Here is a 22,398-nt window from a genome sequence, read left to right on the forward strand (position 1 = left end):
CTGATATCATACGTACATGGATAAAAGTACAATCACGCGAAGCCTTCCTTGATTGCAAAAAAAAAAATTGTTTTTTTTGTTTTTATTTTTATTTAATTTTTGCTTAGCTACCCTTTTGACTCACTTTTATGCTCATTTTCGCATACAAAATATGCTTTTATTTCTATATTTTTTTCTATATTTTATTATTTAGTTATATTTTTTTTTTTTGCGTTTTTATTTTTATTTATTTTTGTTTGTTAACGTAAAGAAAAGCGCTGTTCGTACGACGTCACAACAGCGGCAGTTCGCTTGTTTCTATCATCTTCATTGGCAAATGCTTTCTGCGCGACTAATTCGTATGCCGCCTTCACATTTTCTTTCGAGCAGCGTTGTACGGATTCTGTGTGCGATTTCCAGTGATGTGCACAACTTTGGAAAGCTTTGTAGTCGATTTGCTTTTCTTTGTTCTTCACTTCGCTTTCAGTTTTCTTTCAACTTTTCCACCCACACAAACAAACACACGGACACACATTCTGCGCACACAAAAATCCTACCAGCATACACTAATTTGTATGTGTGGTGTGTATGGTGCGTGTGGTGTATGGTATGTGTGTGGTGTGTGTGTGGTGTGTTTGGTGTGTGTGGTGTTCTAGGAAAGACATTCAATATTGTATTGGAAATCTGTTCAGCATATGTTTTGTACGTTATCATACTCGTACCACACGACTCGTACCAAAGACCACAAAACACAACACACAACACATTTCCATATGACTCAAACCACCTGATGGACTTTTGTGCTCTCTCCACCGTGCGCTCCACCACTACTGGAATGCAAAATTATATTCATTGGCATTCGTTGACAATCGGCAGCGTTCGTTGATATTTGTTTACATCACAGCGTAAAGCTTTGCTTTCACGCACACTTGGCATGTTAAACATTATTTTAACCCAATTGCTTATTACTGTTCTCCCGCGACTGTTCTCCACCTACGCTAGCAACCGTTTCGATTCACCCTTAACCGTGGCAGTGAAATTGTGCAATTTGTGCCCTTGTGCCCTTGTGTCCTTGTGCCTTATGCCTTGTCGTCTCTTACAACATTTTTAAAGGGATTAATCTATTTCCATTGGTTGTTGTTGCTGTTTTGTTGAATTCTTTATTCAAAACATTTTATGACACCAAAAAAAAATAACAACAATTGTCCATTTGGCTTGTCAAATAGAATTGTTGTTGTTGGCAATGTATTCCATTGCATATTGAAAGCTTTAAAAACAAAAAAAAAGCTTTTCCTAACCTAACCTAGACTGACACTTGTTGCAATTTGTGTTCAGCCACTTGGGCCACTTTGGGTGGCAACGAAGATTGAAGCTTCAACAAGTGTTCGGCATTATGACAGCAAGAGGTAGGAAACGTAAAGCTTCCCACTTTAAAAGGTCTTTTAAGGAATTATTTACATTAAGGGTATGTAGTAGAGCTTAGACTAATCCATTCACAAATTTTCCTAATAATATTTGTCGTTATTCGAAATTGAATTTGGTATTGTGTTTATTTAATTTCGATAAAGAAAAACATTTTAAAATAATACTAAATCTTAAAAGGATTTTAATTTAATTTAAATTTTGATTTTAATTAAAATGATTTTAATTTTTAATTTAAAAATGTATTAATAAAAAAAAATGTATTTATTATTTACGAATAATTAAGATACAAAAATTATTTCCAAGACCATTGATGATAGGTATTTGGCAATACTCGAAACAACTGTATGATCAGCCATAAATTCAATTAATTAAATAAAAATAAAATAAATTTTTGTTGTTGTAGTTCACTACTGTTTACAAAATAAAAAGAAATACAGTAAAACGCAACTACAGATTATATATTAAATTAGAATAGATTTAAAAACGGGTTGGAAACAACTTGACACCCCGTCACTGCATCCTTTAAAGACAGTTGTGATAAATCCACTTTAATTCCATACACGAGTAGCAGATGAAAACTCTATTATGTCCTTTGTAGAGATGTTGCCTAATTTCGTTATAAGTGGATAGACAGTTGATAAGTATCGAAGTCTGAGTCTGGCCAGACTATCACTGTGACACAGAATGTGTTCTGCTGTTTCCTCTTCTTAACAAAGTCGGCAGCTTTCTAATATCTTGCAATACCTAGACTCGATAGATGTTTTTTGACTCCGCAATGTTTAGTGAGAAACCCTGTGACAAGTCCGATGTGTTTTCTCTTAAGCATTAGAAACTCCCTAGTATTGCCTTTTGAACGATTTGGTATGAACTCTTTGCTTGTCTGCAGGTAGTTACATTATCTCAATCAATCTGAGCTGCTGTTTTCAGCCATTCATTAATTTAAAAATTTGAAAAAGCTGTATGAAGGACCACAGAATGGTCTTGGCCGAATATAATATGAAGACGCCGCTTTTTTGGCTAGTTCATCGGCTTTCTCGTTTCCCTCAAATCCGCTATGTGCTTGGATCCATATTAAGTAAGCCCTGTTCCTTTTAGCAAGGTCTTTTAGAAGTTGAAGGTATTTCCACAAACACTTTATATTCCCTAGTATTCCATAGTTCAATTGAGTGTACTTCGGCCTTTCTTGACTCATACTTGCAAATATTTTATCATTTGGTTTAAACCCATGGCCGCTGCTCCCACTCTTTCCGGCGTTTTGGAGCCATTCGTGTACCACAAATAGTAGTCTACAACGAATGGAGATTAAATATACTCTTACACAGTCTGTCTTAGAACGGATACGACTAGTCTCAAAAATTACACAAAATTTAATATTTTTCATATACTTACATTTTAATTATATATATATAGATATATATTTTAAAAATATATATAATGATCACTTTTTTCCATTTCAACATTTTTTTTTTTTATGTGTTGAGGAAGTGGACTTCTTTATGCACCGTCAAACCGACCACCGTTCGAATGTTGAGCCCGACTTCTTAACATATACTCTCTCACTGAAACTGCTTTCACAGTCCTTCAGGGTCTCTTTTACTTTAGTATTTTTATAGGTACATGTTCTCTTAATTTACGAACTGCGTTCATACCTCCACTTTTTAGTTCATTCTTCTACTCTTGTAACAGTTACAGTTTATTTACTAATTCAATTTAATTTATTAATTGGTAACAGAATTTTAAGACAGCGTTTACTATTAATTTCGGTGTTAACAATATTTATTTCTGGATCAGGAGCACATTGAATTTGATTTAAAAAACATTATTGCATTATCAACATTAACTCAATTAGAATTAATAATAAAAATTTTACCAAAAGTATTTCATGAATAACAATTTTTTACTTATTTACCGTATTTTTCCGTGTCTGCCCTATATATTTATATAAATATACATATAAATAATTAGTAGATCATGCAATTTATCATTATGATAAACAGAATAACCGCGCAAATAATGCGATTTCATGCCATAGAATTTTTTTCGTGGAGGCTTAAGTCACAGTCCCACCACCAACCACACCAACAATGCAGTTGTCTGAGATGTTCCTGTGTCTAGGTACCAGAGAACTGCAATGAGTACTTCACACTCGAATGATTGACTGTGTTTCATTTATATGTATCCTGATTCGCTAATTTTTCGTATATTCGACACCATCTGATTAATATATACAGCTGACAGCACTTATAACTTTTCTCATATAATACTCATAAACATCGACATTCGAGACAAAAATGATGTAAATGATTTATGAATTATTCATGAGTATTACGTCACAATCGGCAAAAATTTTGCTAGTTTTTGTATACTATACATATAATTTCCTACTAAAATAAACCCTTATTTAATCCACATATAATTTTTAAGAGCACAAACAAAAGATATGCATAAACAATGCTAACAACAATAACACACACCAAAAGCATAAAATCGAGTCACTCATTTTCGATGAGTATATTCATACTCATCATACTCATCTGAGTATATTCATACTCATCATACTCATCGGATTATATTCATACTCACCTGAGTATATTCATACTCATCTGAGTATATTCATACTCATCTGAGTATATTCATACTCATCTGAGTATATTCATACTCATCTGAGTATATTCATACTCATCTGAGTATATTCATACTCATCTGAGTATATTCATACTCATCTGAGTATATTCATACTCATCTGAGTATATTCATACTCTTCTGAGTATATTCATACTCATCTGAGTATATTCATACTCATCTGAGTATACTCATACTCACCTGAGTATATTCATACTCATCTGAGTGTATTCATACTCTTCTGAGTATATTCATACTCATCTGAGTATATGCTATGTTTCATGAATCATTTTCCATTTATGCTCATCTGCTTGGAAATGTGTACGTATTCTTGTAAAACTGATTCATTCGCACCCACATTTATTAATGAATGCGAATACATACATACTTATGAATCATTTCTGTAGCGAATGCGAATGCATATAAGTAGAATATGAAAAAAAAATTTATGTGAATTTATATTTAGTTTTGTATGAGTATACTCTGAGTATTTAAATAATGACTCGTTGCAGTTCTCTGCTAGGTATGCATGTAACCTGAACACTGACACATCTATGTAGTGATGTAGCACCAAAACTTGAGATGTAATAATTGACAGTAACTTAAGCTACATACCTTTCAAAAAATATTTCCAAATAAATACGCCTAAACCTTTTCACCAAAACTTATGAGTAAAAAATTTGGAATAATAGCAAATAGCATAGAAACCCCATAAAAGTATTTGAAAATTCTGAACCATTTTATTTGTCTTTTCAATATAACAAGAACCTTATACTCACCTATATTTGAATAATCAATTAAAATGAATACGAGTATTTGTTTTATATTGTATCGTTCACATAACACGTGTAGCTCATAATCCACATTAGTAATTAAATATTTCATGACAATGCGAAATAAAAACACATTCAATAAAAAAGACAATAATATTTTTACTGTTAATTAATTTTTTTTTATGAATCGCCTTTTGCCGGAAAATAATCAATATTCCCATAGACTCTTTAGATAACATAACACATTTATGCCAACCTCACAATACATCCATTTGAAGTGCTAATATTGTCCTGCACAATAGAGTCACATAGTTGGAGACTAGATTTGGTTTTGGCGCCCAAACCTAGGCAATTATTGAGTTTTACTTTTTATTTGATTCGGGAAGTATCAACAAAATTACATGCAAAGTGTGTAAATAAACACTTATGTAATGATAATAAGCTGTTTGAAGTTCACATATATAACTCTGTAAATACCTGCATATGTATAAACATATATATATCTCTGTATAGATGTACATATTTGTTTGATTGTGGAAAAATTTTCTGATCATTAACAAGCCAAGCATGACAAATTGTCGTAGGCACGCACATTAGCTGACACTTAGAATAGAACTGAATTATACAAAGGATAAACAACAACAATAAATATTACTAATATCACATATACGAATATATGTACATATATTCGTAGTATTTATATATACATATGCATACACTGAAATATTAAACAAATAAAGGTTTTTTAATGCTCCAACAACAATCACTTTACAAGTTATATAATATATTTATTTATCATAATATTTGAATCAAATTACAGGCCTGCAAGCAGTTCCACTAATTTTTTAGGGTTTCATAACTATATGACAATATCCCTTAGCATTAAGGCTCTGGATGAAGTTTAAGTTCGACTAATAGATGCTTCCATGATTATATGCAACTATTACCCACAATAAACCTTAAATTCACATTAACAAAGTCAGTCTGTAGTATTAGAGGGTCTGTCCGAAGAGATAGATTGTCAACTCTGCCTAGAAGCTAACTGCCTAGAAGTAGACAAGTCATGTTCTTTGTAACTGCTTAGCCTTCAACTGGGCCTGAAGGAAGACACTAAGTCAAAAACTACTCTCCCCTTCTGACATTTAGAGGTCTTAAACGGCTGGCATTCTGGCTTTCATTCGAAAGGTGGAATGCCTTCTGTTTGGTTTGGGTATGTTGCGACACAAAAGATCAACTATAGCCGCGATACTCAGTTCCGTTGAGAACTAGCACCTTGTTGATTTTTATTCTATATTAATAAATAATATTTATTGTCATTCATACGTGACAGATTGTTTTTTATTACAATAGATTAAAAAAATCCATCGCACACCGATAACTTTACGGAGTTTTTACAAATACACACAAGTAGATATACTCTAAGATAAGATACGCGCAGTACAACTCCTTCAGCCTTAGAATGGAACTTGACTAAATCAAGAAGAAGATTACGCCTAAAGACAACATGGAGCTGAACAGTATTCACCAACATACAAATCCTTTAACGACCTAAGATATATAGCTCAGAAAAGATAGAACTGGTAACGTTTTGTAGAAAGACTAAGTTTTTAGATAAACAATCAATTTTTAATTGTATGTACTTTTGAAAAATGTAACAAAAATAATAATAATAATAAAATACACTCAAGCAGATAACCGAGGTTTCATTGGTATGTAAACAGACTTTTGTACAGAATAGTACTGTTACATTATGTACCAAGGACCTAACGTCGTACTTTACATCTATAAATTACTAACGCGACTCTATATCAACCTACTGATCCTACAAAACTTTGGGAGTTGTAAAATTACTACACTGTATATAGTATAGTAATATAGTATTGTAAGTACTTTTAGAGTTTCTAAGTCGGATTATTCCAATAAAGTACACCTTACAGATGGTAGTGAATTCACTGAGTACATCATTAATTAGCAATCCAACAGCGATAATCTCCTGACAGTCAAATTATGAAGTACCTTATGTTACTGTACAACAATATATAGACGAAGTCTCCATTAGACTTAGTAAATTGGGGTATTAAGCCCCAATCCTGAAATAAATAAAAACATATTCAGGGTTCTACTGTGTGCTACGAACTATAGGTAGTGTATTTTGTTGAAGTTACAAGAAAATTTTTAACAGATGTACAAAACTACAACGCATATTTAGTTCAGTACATTAAAGAGTTCAATGTCACGATTTAAATAATAGAAAAGCCTTTGGGAGACACTTTGACCTTAGTTAAGAATTACAAATTGCAAACATTTTTCTGACAGATTATGCAATATATTAACTTGGTATTCTATAGAATTTTAGATTTCTATTTTTGCCAGTAAATACGATTTTAGTTTGATTATACATTAAAAAGGTTATATTCACTAATATATCTAAACATTATAATTGTCAAAGAAATGTTTGCAAATTTTTTCTTTTCGAAATATTAGTATTAAAACTTCATATATTATGATTAATATATTATAAAAAATTTGTTTTGGGAATTTTTTAATAATACACACGTCACAGTCATTGCTATTGGACATAGTACACACGTATCATATCAAACCCAATATTTAATTATTGTTATATAGATCTAAATATTGAATGAACTGAACCATTCTTATGCAGTAAGAAACTTTTATTAAACTTCATTTAACTTTTATAATAAAACCCTATTTTTAAAAAAAATAAAAATCTGATCCCTCATGCTAAACCATTAATAATCTATACTACTTGTTTAATAAAAGCCAGTAGATCTCTTGTCAAGACATAGTCGTATCTCCTCTTATACAATAGTACAAACAATGAATTTAACAAAATGTTACTAAACATTTCATCCTTTTCCAGAAAAAACAGTCTTCTCCCACTTTACGCAATCGATTCTTGTTCAATTGATAATGCATCTTAAAATTCATATTAGATAACCCGTCAGTTATTGTAGCTTTGTCATACTAAAGCAAGATGTTTCTTTATGAGCAATTGAACGATTTACTACCTTACCTTAACGATAACTTATTACTTATAGTATAGTACTTAATAGATATTTTTTTATAATATTTTTATATTATAGAGGGGTTTCGAATAACAAAGAAAGAAATAAAGTCTCTTTGTCCCTATACAAAGTAAGTCTAGCTTAACAGCAATACTAATACTATATTTTTATATTATATTATTATTATCATTATACTATATCATAACTTGTATATTCAAGTTAGTCTATTTTTTCTGGCCATGAATCTCATAGAGGATAACTTATAATACAAAGTGCTTTCATATAAATGAGGTCATTATAAATAAATCAATTGATTTAAGACGATAAATGTCCAATGCAACTCTTAAAAATAAATTTTCCATAAGGGATATTATTCAAAATATTATATTTTCCATATGTTTTATATTACCATAAAATCTTAACAAACAAGCTATCTCACATGCATAAATCAGTTTATGCCAATGGAAACAACCAAATCTTAATTTTATTAACGTAAGTAGTTTTAGGTGTAGTAGAAATATGATATTAAATTGAATTATTAAACATTGTAAACTTAAGTTTACTAAAACAAAAAATATGAAAATATAAACAGTTCTTTGTGATTTTTCTTCTTTACTCATTCATATATATGTATTTAAGTTCCGTATTCTCTGCCACCAGTAACCTTGTTTTATAAGCGTTAAATACGATACGTTAGTAAAATTTTTTACATAGTACCTTTAGTAGTATATGTTTTATAGATCATTAAAAAATCATATAAATTGAACTGTAAACTGAAATAACCTATTACTTATCCTAGTACTTGCAATAGCTGTCAAAAAGGTATCCTGTTTTTTTTTAATAAAACTTCTAAAAACTAATTAAGATTATCAATTACGTTTAAGAGTAATTCAACAGTTAATAGTGTACAATCAAACTTCCATAATTCGAATTACCATTTTGCAAAGCAATGGTTCGACTTATGGAGACTTCGAGTTAAAGAATTTTTTTGTTATTGTATGTAATTTACTCTCTAAACCCACTTGCACTCTATTTAGTTCGAGTTGCAGAAGTTCGAGTTATGGAAGTTTGACCATATATCACACAAACATTATTTTCAATTACACAGAAAATTCTTTCTAAAATTTCTTCATTTATTCGCAAATAATTATCGCTTTCTTCCGGTCACCTTAGACCAAGGTACGAGTAATTTTCCTTGTGCTCTGATGACCTCAAAACCTAAAATACTTTCTAATTTGATGAAGCGGCAAAACAAATGTGGAGCCACTGCATAAGTAAACAAAACAATAATTTTTGTGTTGTGGTCAATTGAACCATTTCCTGTCTGTATATTCCGGAAAAAAGTAGGAGTGTGACCAAGGATAATGATTAATTTCGCGGCGGTGACATGCAAAATAAATGAACATACGCGATGGAGCAACAAAATACGAAATGAAAATGAAAACAAATTCATTCATAAATCGAACGGCAAAAGTTAAACAACAAAGAATTTCTATAATCCTATAAAGAATATCTATAATTTTTAGGTAAAATAAAAGTAATAAATAAAACCTTCACAAAATAAAATAATTTCAAAGGATATGTGTGATAAAAGTATATGCATGCCAATGTTTTATGGAAATGATGGGCTGTAGTTCATCAATGGATACAAGCAACATAACTGAGGAACCTGTTAATGGATTAGCGCGTTGGCAACAAATGGTTAATTAATTATTTGGATAATTTAGTTGTATTTCTCTTTACGAAAAGTATATTTTTCTTCAGTCTGCAGATCCTGTGAGTATCGTTAAAGAATATGTGAGACTAGATGAAAAAATCAGTAAGCTAGAATCTACTTGCCCTGGTCCACGTATGGCTACAGCCGAAGCCTGGGTTGAACATTTACAAACCAAACGTAATAGTTTACTTGGTATGGATGGCATGGAAGTTGTGCCAAAAGTGCAACAGCCAAAGGACGAACTTAGTCCATTAGCCGCACAACGTAATTCGAATGAGGACATTTTAGTTGTGGATGCATACGATACACCAACAACAGCTCTCCACGTAGCAGCGAATCCCACACCATTTGCTACGAAACAACAAAACGGCGTTGTACCAATCGGTAATGGTGTAGGCGTAGTGGCACGCCATGGAAATGACATTGTAACTAACACACCCACACAGGACTTAGCTAACGTAAGTATTCACTTATTTACTTTCTATTTCCCTGTATGCACATGTGTGTATGTGATTTCGCTTATTAAAAACAGCTCAAAACAATTGCCGTTTATCTAATATCAAGAAAAATTTATTGCATTTAACACTTTTTAATTAAGAACACGTAGTAAATATTTATTGTATGAGCACAGGTCTTGACCTAAGTCATTAAAATATCCGCACACAATTGAAGGTAACCAATTTGTATTTCAAAACATTAGAAATTCCACAATCTGAAGAACTGATACCGAAACGTAATTGTGTTAGTATCTAAGCTATGTATTGGTCATATTTTATTTATAATCTTTTGATATAAATAGATTATAATAAGCAGATTTTATAACATTAGCTTAAAGAGAACGAACATTCTCTATTAAGCCCGCTAACTACATTTTTACATCTATTGAGTACTATTTATGATAATTTTTTTACTCACAATGTAAGATCTAAGATGTATAATCTTTTCAGTCCTCTAACCTTCTCAGTAAAAGAGCCACTGCATATGGATTAATTTGGTTACTTAATCTTTCTAGATATTTAATTAGAACTATATTTAGAATTACTTCTTCTAAATAAGACACATCTTGATCTTTATGGATTAGTAAAAAACCGAAGAAGCTGGTTCAATCTTCCGAAATATTTAAAACTATATTTGAGAACCACTTCTATTATATAAGAAACATCTTGATCGTCATGAATATATTTATTAGTAAAAAACTAGAGAAGCTGGTTTAATCTTGCGACATACTTAAAACTATTTTTTAGAACCACCTATTTTATATAAGATACAACTAGATCTTTATTGATTCATTTATTAGTAAAAAACCATGGAGGCGGGTTAAATCTTCCAATATGTTTAAAACTATATTTGAGAACACTTCTTTTATATAAAATACATCTAGATCTTTATAGACGCATTTATTAGTATAAAACCAGAAAAGCTGGTTTTATATAAGATACATCTAGATCTTTATGGATGCATTTATTAGTAAAAAAAGCAGAGGAGTTGGTTCAATCTTTCAATATATTTAAAACTATATTTGAGAACCATTTTTATTATATAAGAAATATCTAGGTCTTTATGAATACATTTATAAGTAATAATCAGAGAAGCTGAATTAATTTAAACATTTTGGATTCACAATCTATGCAATATTTCTACTATATTGAAGTTACTACCAGTAATCTAAAACTATATTTCTTATCATAAATAGCTTTGTTATAATAGCTTTGTAAAAAAGAATTTTATTGAGAAGATTTGGTTCAATTCTTGGATCCAACAATTAGTATATTTTTTTTCTTGTTGAATTGAGTTATTTTTATTTTGGTTATATAAATCCACTCCGCTATACGCTTTTATCTAAAGATATGTTAAGATACTTAACAGTAGTACTCAATTGAATGGAATTTCCGGTAAGACTCACTAAAGGACAATTCTCTTGCTCTATAGTAAATTTAATATGAGTGGACTTTTCGTAAACTAAAACTTAATATGATAAAACACTCCTACTAATTACAATTATTAAAAGATATAAATAGATATATATATATATATATACAGGATAAGAGATACATCCTATTTAATAAAAAAAATGTTATAAAATAATCTAAGTTTTTAAATTTGATTGTTCAGCTCTAATACTATTTTATTTTTAATTAATATTGACACTACTCAAGACTTATTCCCCTTAAATAAATAGTCTATTTAAAAACACCCTATAAAAAATATAAGCTCTCGTTTTTATTTATTTTGCGTTTTTTCTGATACTAAAGTTCCTTTTTCAAGACAATGTTTTCCTTATCATGTCCATAATATCATGTTTCCCATTTAGTTAAAACTACTTACGTTAATAAATTTCAGATTTGGTTGTTTCCATTGGCATTGACTGATTTATGCATGTAAGATAGCTTGTTCGTTAAAATTTTAATAAAAAACATATGAAAAATATTTTGAATTTAAGTAATATCCCTTATGGAAAATTTATTTTTAAGAGTTGCATTGGACATTTATCGTTTTAAATCAATTGATTTATTTATAATGACCTCATTTATATGAAAGCACTTTGTATTATAAGTTATCCGCATTAGCGGCCTTAATGAACAAAACTTGATAAATAACATAAGTGGAAATATTGTATAACTTATTAAATATTTTTAAATTGACATATATTATATACGCAGTTATTTTTAATAAATGTGCCTACAAAACCCGCCATCTGAAGAAAATTAATTTCTTAACAGTTTTAATGGCCCATTGATATTTAAGCCTTTTCAAATTCATTTCAAAAAGTTTTAATCATAATATACTAATTTCTATAACGTATAACGAGTTTTTCAAGTAATAACAAAAGTTTAAATCAAAAAAATCTTAACTCTATCCAACTCTATATGGATTATGAAGTACCAATCAAGGCCTTATCTACCGAAAATTTTCTTCGAAACTCTATCATATCATGTGTTATGTTATATTTCTTATCAATTAAAAATCAAATGGTTATTTGTTAAGAACCTAAACAAGCTAGAATTGTTGGTAACTTAACTAAGAACAAAGTCGTAAAGATCAGTGTATAACGGTAATACAATTTTGGGAAACCTAGCCCTTCTGTGAAATCAGTTGCGCCAAAAACAGAACTCTTATTGAATTCGACTTGAAGAATGTCGCTGTCGAATTGATTATTTAGATCATTAGATCCTCATACGATTTAGATTACGGTTTAATAAGCTTATTGATTTATTGTAAAGAAAAACCTTTTCTTAGCATCACATTGATAAGATTGCTAGATTTTATATCTTTCCAATAATATAATTTTTAATCATCGTAGTCTTCTACACGTTTGGCAACAAATTAAATTATCTCTATTAGCCTGGAACTGATTAAACCATCTTACAACTTAAAGTATTTAGATGGACCGCTCTTAAATATAAGGGGTATTTTAACTGAAGACTTTTTTCGGGTAAACGACTCTTTAATACTTTGTATCTTATTAAGTATTGAAAATGGAGCAACACTTCCATACTTCCAATTTTTGATCAGTGCATAATTTAGTTAAAACACTGCAAAACAGTGGTTCCCGACAGGTGGTCCGCGGATGGTTAAAAATGATCCGTGAATCATATTTAACAGGTATCGATACATAGCTTGTAGTTTGTCTTTTGAGAACATAAAAATGTCATAGTGGTTCTTGCACAAAAATATATTAGGAACCACTGCTTTAAAGCAAACAAACTATTATACATATAAATAACGTTCTATAAAAGAGAAACGATTTCAGTATTGTAATGATGTAAGTTCAAAGAGGGATGGACAGACGGTTTTGGTACTCACCAAACATAAATTTGAGCATGTCATGATTAAAATATTATGGTTATGTATTTTTATTAACACTTTTCAAATATGAATTGTTTTTACAATTATTATATTATCCATTATGTTTTCTTGACATACCAATCAGAAGAAAAAGATTGATAGTAACAAATTGACTACTGAGCTCACGTGCTTCAAAAATGTGAAACTGAAGTAGTGTGCAATCGTATAACAGGCTTAACCAGCTTGCATATATCACCCTCATATGGGTTTGTGGACATATAAACAAGGTCGCCCCATTTCATGCTTCTATGGTCCCCTGAAAATCTTTACACAAACCAATTTTATAATATGTTAATTTAACCTACAATTCCTTTTCAGAGTTTCAAATATAATTCTTCAATTGATTTTGGTTGGTTGCCTACAATTCTTAAATCGTGTTAGATTTAAAGTTCCTAAAAGCGATTTCAATTATGATTGCAGAGGTTATAGTAGATTACACCAGTATAGCTTTCTTTGCCTCTCCTCTTCTTTGAAAAAGATGAAAAGATACGAGTATTAGGAGGTAATACAAAATGGTCCCAGAACTATAAATAATATATAGTTAATAATAATATCGTTTGCTGGAAATATGATCCTTATCTGACTGTTTCGACAATAGAAGTTCACCTTTTCAAAATAATTCATCACTAGTCTTCAAGTCACCTGATGAGAATTGAGAGCCTTTATTTTTGACGGCCTGTCAGTTAGGATGAGTATTCTACGGTTCTGATATTTACGTTGAAGATTAAAAGATGAACACCTGTCTATCGTTTGAATTTCTGTTTGAATGATAGTTGTGTTTTCATCTATAAGTCTTTCAAATATTTCAACCCCATTTCATGAACTCCTGCTCTGGCTTCCTCTTAAGTGAGAAAACCGTCCATAAATATTAAAAATATTAATATTAAATAATTGAATTGAATTGAAACTATACACATAAGTACATATGTAATTGTAAATATAAATATACTTATATCCATATAATCCTATGTACCTATAAGCATCTAGTGTCTAGTGAAAATTTTTGTAAAGCATGCAAGCCTTTTGTTTACTTAATTTAACAATCAGCAATTAAAGAGAAACTAGCTTTGTTGCACGGATAATTAAATGACACGAAAGTATACCCTTGCACATCAACCTTCAATGAAAGATTATTAATTATTCTTTAAATTAAAATAAAAATAAAATTTAATCGAATTTTATAAATTAAAATATTAACTAATTTTAGTTAGCCCTGAATCTGGGCGTGGTTGGTGATGTAAATAAGGCTTCCACGCATGAAGATTTCTTTGCAAATCTTAGCGAATCAGCATTGCATCTTATATCTCTCAGATACTTTACGGAGATTTTAGATCATACGAAAGTACGACTGAAAGCACACATGGAAAGTTATGCTGCTCTGAATGAATTATACGTAAATCAGGACGGTATTATCGGTAAGTAAATATTAACTGTATTATAAAATAACTGTATTATGAAACATAATAATGTTTAAATAATAACACTTAATTATATAAATACTAATGAATGATAAATTAATAATAAAAAATATTAATTATTTAAAAATTATTTAAAAATAAAATATTAGAAATAAACAATATTAAATGAATGATAATAAATATATAATAAAAATAATTAAATGATATAGATAAATATATAACAACAAAAAATATTTAATTATAAAAAAAAAATAAAAATAATAACCAAATAATTAAAATGAAATTTCAGTGAATAAATATTATTTAAAAATAAAATATTATACATAAATTATAACTAATAAACAATAACAATAATTTAATGATAGCAAAAATGATAAATAATTAAGAAACATAATAATAATAAAAACATAAAAAATTGATAATATATATTAAATAAATATTATACTGAAAAATAATAATAAATAAATAATATTATTAATTTAAAAAATTGAAATAAACATGCAAATTAATAATAAAATCTTATATATAAATAAATAATATTAATTGAATAGTAGTAGAAATGGAAATTAACTAATATATAATAAATGTATAACAGATAAATACTACAAATTTAATAATAATAAGAAATAAATAATTATAAAAAAAATAATTATAATAAAAAAATAATGATAAAAAAACAATAATAATAATTTTATTAATAAATAAAAATAAAACTTAAGTAAATAAATAAATCAATAAGTAAAATCATAATAAAGTGATAGTAAAAATAAAAAATAATTAATGTTTTTTAAATAAAAATAATTAATTAACAACAATAATCAAAAATTAATTTATTGAGTATATAACATATAATATATATTGTATAATAAATTTAAATTTCTAAACAAATAATAATGATGAATGAAGAGTGATAAATAACAATAATAATAATTAAATAACAATATGATTAAAAAAAATGTAAGTGAATAATTGATAAATTTTAAATAAATATAAATAAATAAAGAACAATAACTGAATGATAGTAAAAATAAAAAATAATTAATATTCGATGAATAAATTATAAATTATATAAAATATGAGTAAATTCTTCTTAATAATTAATAATGATAAATAAATGATGTTCAATGAATTACAATAATATTTAAAAAAAACAATAAAATTTTAATAAATATTTATATAAATAAACAAAATATAAAGATAATTATTAATACTTAAAATATATATATAATTAATACTTAATAAATACATAAATAATAAAAAAATATATATAATAAATAAATAATAGAGAGGCTTCGAAATCTAAATACATAATACTAAATAAATAATGATAATAAATAAATCAAGACACATAATAACAGTTAAGTAACAATAAAATTTAAAACATTAGTAAGTAGTATATAATTAAATATTCATAATGATAATTAAAAATAATTAAAATAAACACGCAATTATTATAATAAAAAATATGTAATAGTAAATAAATAATAATAAAGAAAAAAAATTATAAAAAAAGTAATAAAAAAGAAAAATAATAATAAATTAATAAAATTATAATAATTATAATAAATAATAATTAATACTTTATTTTAAATAATAAATGATAAAATGAAATAATATAAAAAATAAAAAATTCAATTAATTACAACAATATAAAAATAATTTTTGTTATTATAATTGTATACTTTTCGAAATCTCTCTACTAAATTATGAAATTGTGTAAATAAATATTATATAAATAGGTAAATATAAAATAAATAAATAAAAAATTATAAATAATTAATACCAAATAAATAATGCTAATAATTAAATGATAGAAACATTTAAAATAATTAAAAAATATTAATTTTTAGTTTTAATATTATAAAAATAATAACAAATAATAAATAATGATAATTAGGTATTAGTAAAAATAAATAATTTATAAATAAATAAATTCTTAATAATAAGTGAAACATAATAACGTGCTAACATCAACATAATGCAATAATAATAGTAAATAATTATATAAATAGAAAATAAGCTATAATAATAAATGTATAATATTAAGTAGGAATTATGAGTAAATAAGAATAATAATAATTAAATGGTAATAATTAATTAACAATAATATAATAATATAGTATTCATAAAAAAGTCATTTTAAGCAGTCATTCAAACTGTTTCACAAATTTAGACAAAATACACACATACTTGATAACTCCGGTTTGGGTTCCCGACCATACGTATATGGCGACGCTTCTTTGAGAGTTCACCCCTAATACTTCTTTTCTTGATACCCGTACTCTATAAACAGACAGGATTTATGGTCGTTTATTGCAACAGGAATTGTTTAATTTTACTACAGTAGTCAGCTCATTAGCGACATTATCTCGACTCAGAAACTTGAATCAATTTATCTTAACACTTAGCAACAAAAGGAATATGTTTAAATATGCTTTTATGTTTTTATGAGACACGGTACTGTGAGATTACATGCAGCAGAATTGTGCCTGACTTATCGATTAATGTAGGTCGGGTAAGCTGGTACCCGAGAAGAACACAACGAATTTATTATTATTAATATAATAATAAATTATTTTTAAAAAATTATCGTGATAAACATTATAATAATTAAGAAAAACTAATAAAATAACAATTAAGAAACTAATAATTTAATACCAGAAAATTCCGGTACCTACATATATGCACATATTATCAAATGATCACTTAAAATATTCATACGTTTATTATAATAAATTATATATATTATTATGCTATATATTTATTCACACTACATAGTATAATATATTCTATATGCTATAATACACTCGTAGTATATAAAAATATTGCATATATATATTATATAGAGATGACAAGCTTTATTCTCTTATAGCTTTTATTAGCGGTGGTACATATATGAGTCGATTGGAAGAAAGTCTCGATAGTCAATTAGAAACTGCACGAGATGTACGTGATAAATTGGGAAGTGCCCTGGAACAGTGGCACATATGCGGTACACTCCTGCGTGCATGTGCTAACTCAGCTACTCAATGTCTACACCAATGGCGCAAAGTGGCAAAAATTGTGTAAATATGAACTGATCTATATTTTTTGTAATATATAATATATATATTTTTTTAAATATAACCGCTATCTTAATTATAGTAATCCAAAAGACAAGATACAGGCTGCCTTAGAATGCAGAAATACATTACAAGCTTCCTTGATATCACTTGAGTGTGCACAGCTATCGTTGCCACATGTCGAAATAAAATACGTCAGCAACCGTCAAATATTAGCCGTAAAGCATTGCAATGTTTATATTATAACCGATATTGCAAATCTTGCAAGGTAAATATTCATTATATAAGCAAAATCGAAAACCTAAAAACTAGACTATGTAAAAAAGAGAAATAAATACTTAATTAGTTTAAATTTGCAATCCATATCCTTAAGATATGGATCTGAATCAGTGTTCACAGCCTTTTTCCGTTGCTCTTTTAACTGTTTTTTATAAGGCTAATGATATCTCAGTAAATATTTCTGGAAATGAAAGCCAGAAATATTTTACCTATGGTGGCGGCATTGGTAGAATTATAAATTTGGCAAACGTGATGTACTCGTATTATTAGAAGCGACAATACTATACCGGAAGCTTTAACCTAAAATACAGTATAAACACATATATGCAAATCTCACTACATTATATAAATATAACCTTACAATTTAATTCTGTTCCAGGAGTATTCATTCAGTTGCTTAATAATATTTATTTATTTCAATTAAATTCCGGAAAGACATAAGATTAAATTCCGGAAAGACATTATCTATTATCACTACATTATATAAATATAACCTTACAATTAAAATTCTGTCCCAGGAGTATTCATTCAGTTGCTTAATAATATTTATTTATTTCAATTAAATTCCGGAGAGACATAAGATTAAATTCCGGAAAGACATTACCTATAAATTTCATGTACATTCTGTTATAACAGCAAGTCACTTGGTTTTTTGAAAAGCTACAAACTCATGCATTGTGCATATGATTAAATAGTATGATATTATTTGTTATCTAGAGAAGAATTCAGTTCTATCCCAAATAGAATCCTTTTCCATTTTTACATTTCAGCTGTTTCTACTACTCCTTATGACGTTCAACAAATGTAATAAGCGGACTTTTGTATGTTTCTCATGACAGCTACTCATGACAGGCAAAAGGTTTATAATAAGCTTTCACTTCATCTTAAGTTTCTCACTGCATACCACAGTACATGAAATATATGTATAACAGATACATTGTACAATAGATTATATCGCTATACTTATAGATACATTGCTTTAATTATTTACAGTTTATAATATCATCTTCTATTATTCTATTAATATCGGCAACTATGAAAATAAACATGATTTGTGTTTAGATTTGATTTAAAGTGATATTAGCACAAAGAGTTCATGGAACATGGGGTTATATCTCCCTTAACCTCCCGTCTAAATATGTTACTGATTTGTACAAATACCGAGTTAAGGAGTTCGTTATGAATACTACTTTGAATACAGTTAAATTAAAAAACTAAATCTAAAATTAAAAATTAATTCCTATTAATTGACTACGTTAATTTTCCACATTTTAGATATGAGCACACTTCCAAAGTACTTGCGGCCTATGAAAGCAACATGTCAAAAGGCTCAACGTGGTTGTATGAAACATTCAATAAAACTTTACGTAAGGATTTCGATAAAGCTGAAGAAACTGTACGTAACTTGTCGAAAACATTGAGAGAACATAGAGAGGAAATGTTTACGGCTGCACGCAGTTAGTAAATAAGTCTCTGTACTTCTAAAAATATATTTTTAAATTAAGATCATTAAAAGTGTTTATTATAGTTAACAGTTTTTACATAATAAATTTATATTTAAATTACACAAACTATTTATTGCATTCAACAAAACGTTTAATATGCATTTGTACGAGTTTAATACCAGTAACTCTTGTGTGCTTCACGATCTTCTTTGATGCCCATTTCTTCCATTATATCCATTTCGAAGGTACACAATTTTGGTGTGAATGTGATTTCTCCAACAGTGGCGGCTATAAAAAAAATATAAGTAATACACTTCATTATATACATTATTAAATTATTTTATCCATGACAATAATCTAATCCTTAAAAGCTATATTTATAAATATGAAATAGATATAAACAGAATACTGAAAGCCAATGAAAAGAATAGAAATAAACAGAGTACAAGCTCCCAACTGAACGACACATTATGACTATTACAAATCTTTTGTGCTTTAAACCGATCTTGTTTCGAAAACATTTATAGGAGCAATAAATGTTTTCAGAACAAGAAAACCATAATAGCACCCGTTGAAGATTTTCTACTAACAGACGGTGATATAAGACCAAACCTAACAATCTCTTTCTAGACCAGATCAAAGCCGACCAGTCACAAAAACTGTGACAAGAATTTAAATCTGCATTCCAGCAGAACTAAAATTCTGTTTAAATATACAGATTTATTTGTCAAGATTCGTCAAGAATTTATTTTATAAAAAACAAGTCATAGACAAAAATGTAGATAAAACAATTTTAACCATTATTTATGGGTTTACAATTTTTTCTAAGTTTAAAGGGTTGAGATATGGTCGAAGACAATTGTAATTATTCGAAATTCCCATTCCATAATTCACTTACTGCTTTTTTATTAAAAAATTTAGAAAATTTTATTGTTATAACAATAAACGGGACTTAAAATGTAGAAAGCAACCAAAAATGACAGCTTTACTATTAGTTCTGTAATTATTTTAAGGAAAGACATCATATAGGTAATCTCATATAAGTACTATAGTTATAATATTGTATATAATATTATATATTATAAAATATCTTATATAATATATATATATATATATAAAACATAATATAATAATACATAATAATATAAAACAAAAAAGCAAACATACCTTTGGTATCTTTATCACGTTCAACATAAGCTGCGGGCGATTTATAATCATGAGTCTGATTATTCATTTCTGGTATTGGTATCAAACGGCCTGTACGCTTAGAGACACGTACCTGCTCACCTTCCTCTGTGAAACGCCATTCAAACTCACAACCTTGCAAGTCAGAAGGATCTACTAGTCTTATACCAGTCACAACCTACAGAGAATACCATAAAGAACAGTAAAGGATTTAATCAGTTTTCTTAAACTGAAATAAAAACACAAATTCTTACATCTAATGGAGCCTCCGATTTCACAATGATGCCGGGAAAGTCTTCATCCTTACCAACTTGACGGTAATGCCAATTTAGACCTTCGACAATCACCCAATTACGTTCAGGAATAACTTGTGTCACAATGCCTTGCTTGCCTTTATCTTTACCAACAAGTACTTCTACACGATCCCCACGAAAATAGCTCCACTCCTCTAGAAACATTAAAAGCATCGTAATACACAATTACTTGTTAAATATCACATTTTATGTATATTTTATATGCGATATAATGAAAATAATTTTCTCTATTTACCGATGGGCTGCATGAACACTTTCTTGCGGATTGTGTTAGGCAAATTTTGTTGCCTGAATTGACCTGTCCATGATCGATTTGTCGTGTAGCGGAACTTCTTACGTTCAATTGTGCGAGGCAAATAATTGACAGCTTTTGGTGTTTCCCAATAAACCTTTTAAATCCAGTAAAGTAAAATTTATATAATTTACTCCAAAAACATTTTTGATGTATAGAAACACTATTGATATTTCACGTATGCTTACTTGTCTTTTGCTTCTTTCAATATATTCCTTTGGCAGATTTGAAAAATCCTTTAACTTACTACGTAAAATCTGTGTTATACGCATTGTTTTAATTAATTTTTATAAAGTCTTTAGAAAACAAAAATTTACGGCAAACGTGTTTAGTTTCTTTTTTGCCGTGCAGCAAAAGCAGCTGCTGCATAACAAAAGCGAAGTAGCAAAAGCGAAAATTCACCACAGTTTCGGCTTTTACACGAAACATTAAAGTTGGTTGATATATTCTATTAATAAGTAATACTAAATTACTTTATTATTATGATATAATGACTTATCTATTTTGAGCAACTTTTTGCGCTACGCCATGTGGCGTTTTAGTATATTATTCGGGATATTCAGATTTATATATTTTAAATTGATCACACTTACAAAAACCTAATATCAACTAACACTAACTAGTATAAACAATTTCAACATTTATTTCAAATCAATTTTAAACCTAAAAATTGTATATATCAAAGACCAAGCTATATTGAAGTATATAACATAATATAAAAAGTTGCATAAAGAGGTGTCTTCATTAATATAACAAATGGAATAAAAACATCATACCATAGTATTGAATGCAATACTATATTACCATCAATTTATATAATATTACTACTAATGACTCATGCCACACTACAATATAATTGGAGACAGTTTTTAAAAAACACAATTTTTGTAACAGTTTTCGCACAGTTTACTGCATTTTACTGCACCCAAAAGATTTTCTTGGTTTAAAATTTTCTATTAAACATTTGCTGTTTGTTATTATTAACAACATTTGCTTAAATATGAAATATTTT

General features: G+C 28.2%; 2 protein-coding genes across 2 annotated transcripts; one reads left to right on the forward strand and one right to left on the reverse strand.

The window, feature by feature from the left end:
* The first annotated feature begins 9,448 nt into the window (after window positions 1-9,448).
* On the forward strand, window positions 9,449-19,649 carry LOC119688115. Its single transcript, XM_038102767.1, has 6 exons — window positions 9,449-9,529; window positions 9,593-10,003; window positions 14,599-14,806; window positions 17,682-17,874; window positions 17,954-18,139; window positions 19,426-19,649. Exons 1-6 carry the CDS (start codon window positions 9,449-9,451, stop codon window positions 19,610-19,612), a joined length of 1,266 nt encoding a protein of 421 aa, XP_037958695.1. The 3' UTR covers window positions 19,613-19,649.
* On the reverse strand, window positions 19,645-21,742 carry LOC119688118 (probable 39S ribosomal protein L24, mitochondrial). The gene is made up of 5 exons (XM_038102768.1): window positions 21,575-21,742; window positions 21,330-21,483; window positions 21,035-21,228; window positions 20,763-20,958; window positions 19,645-19,883 (listed from the first exon to the last, which is right to left on the reverse strand). Exons 1-5 carry the CDS (start codon window positions 21,656-21,658, stop codon window positions 19,768-19,770), a joined length of 744 nt encoding a protein of 247 aa, XP_037958696.1. The 5' UTR covers window positions 21,659-21,742; the 3' UTR covers window positions 19,645-19,767.
* Window positions 21,743-22,398: the final 656 nt, after the last annotated feature.

This window comes from Teleopsis dalmanni, chromosome X (assembly GCF_002237135.1).
Source record: "Teleopsis dalmanni isolate 2A chromosome X, ASM223713v2, whole genome shotgun sequence".
NCBI classification, from domain to species: domain Eukaryota; kingdom Metazoa; phylum Arthropoda; class Insecta; order Diptera; family Diopsidae; genus Teleopsis; species Teleopsis dalmanni.

Coding starts and splice junctions, on each gene's coding strand:
- LOC119688115 (XM_038102767.1), top strand. CDS start 9,449: ATGATGGGCTGTAGTTCATCAATGGATACAAGCAACATAACTGAGGAA. Junction 10,004..14,598: donor CCACACAGGACTTAGCTAAC/GTAAGTATTCAC, acceptor AACTAATTTTAG/TTAGCCCTGAATCTGGGCGT. Junction 17,875..17,953: donor CGCAAAGTGGCAAAAATTGT/GTAAATATGAAC, acceptor TCTTAATTATAG/TAATCCAAAAGACAAGATAC.
- LOC119688118 (XM_038102768.1), bottom strand. CDS start 21,658: ATGCGTATAACACAGATTTTACGTAGTAAGTTAAAGGATTTTTCAAAT. Junction 21,484..21,574: donor TTGAAAGAAGCAAAAGACAA/GTAAGCATACGT, acceptor TGGATTTAAAAG/GTTTATTGGGAAACACCAAA. Junction 19,884..20,762: donor ACGTGATAAAGATACCAAAG/GTATGTTTGCTT, acceptor TTTTTTTTATAG/CCGCCACTGTTGGAGAAATC.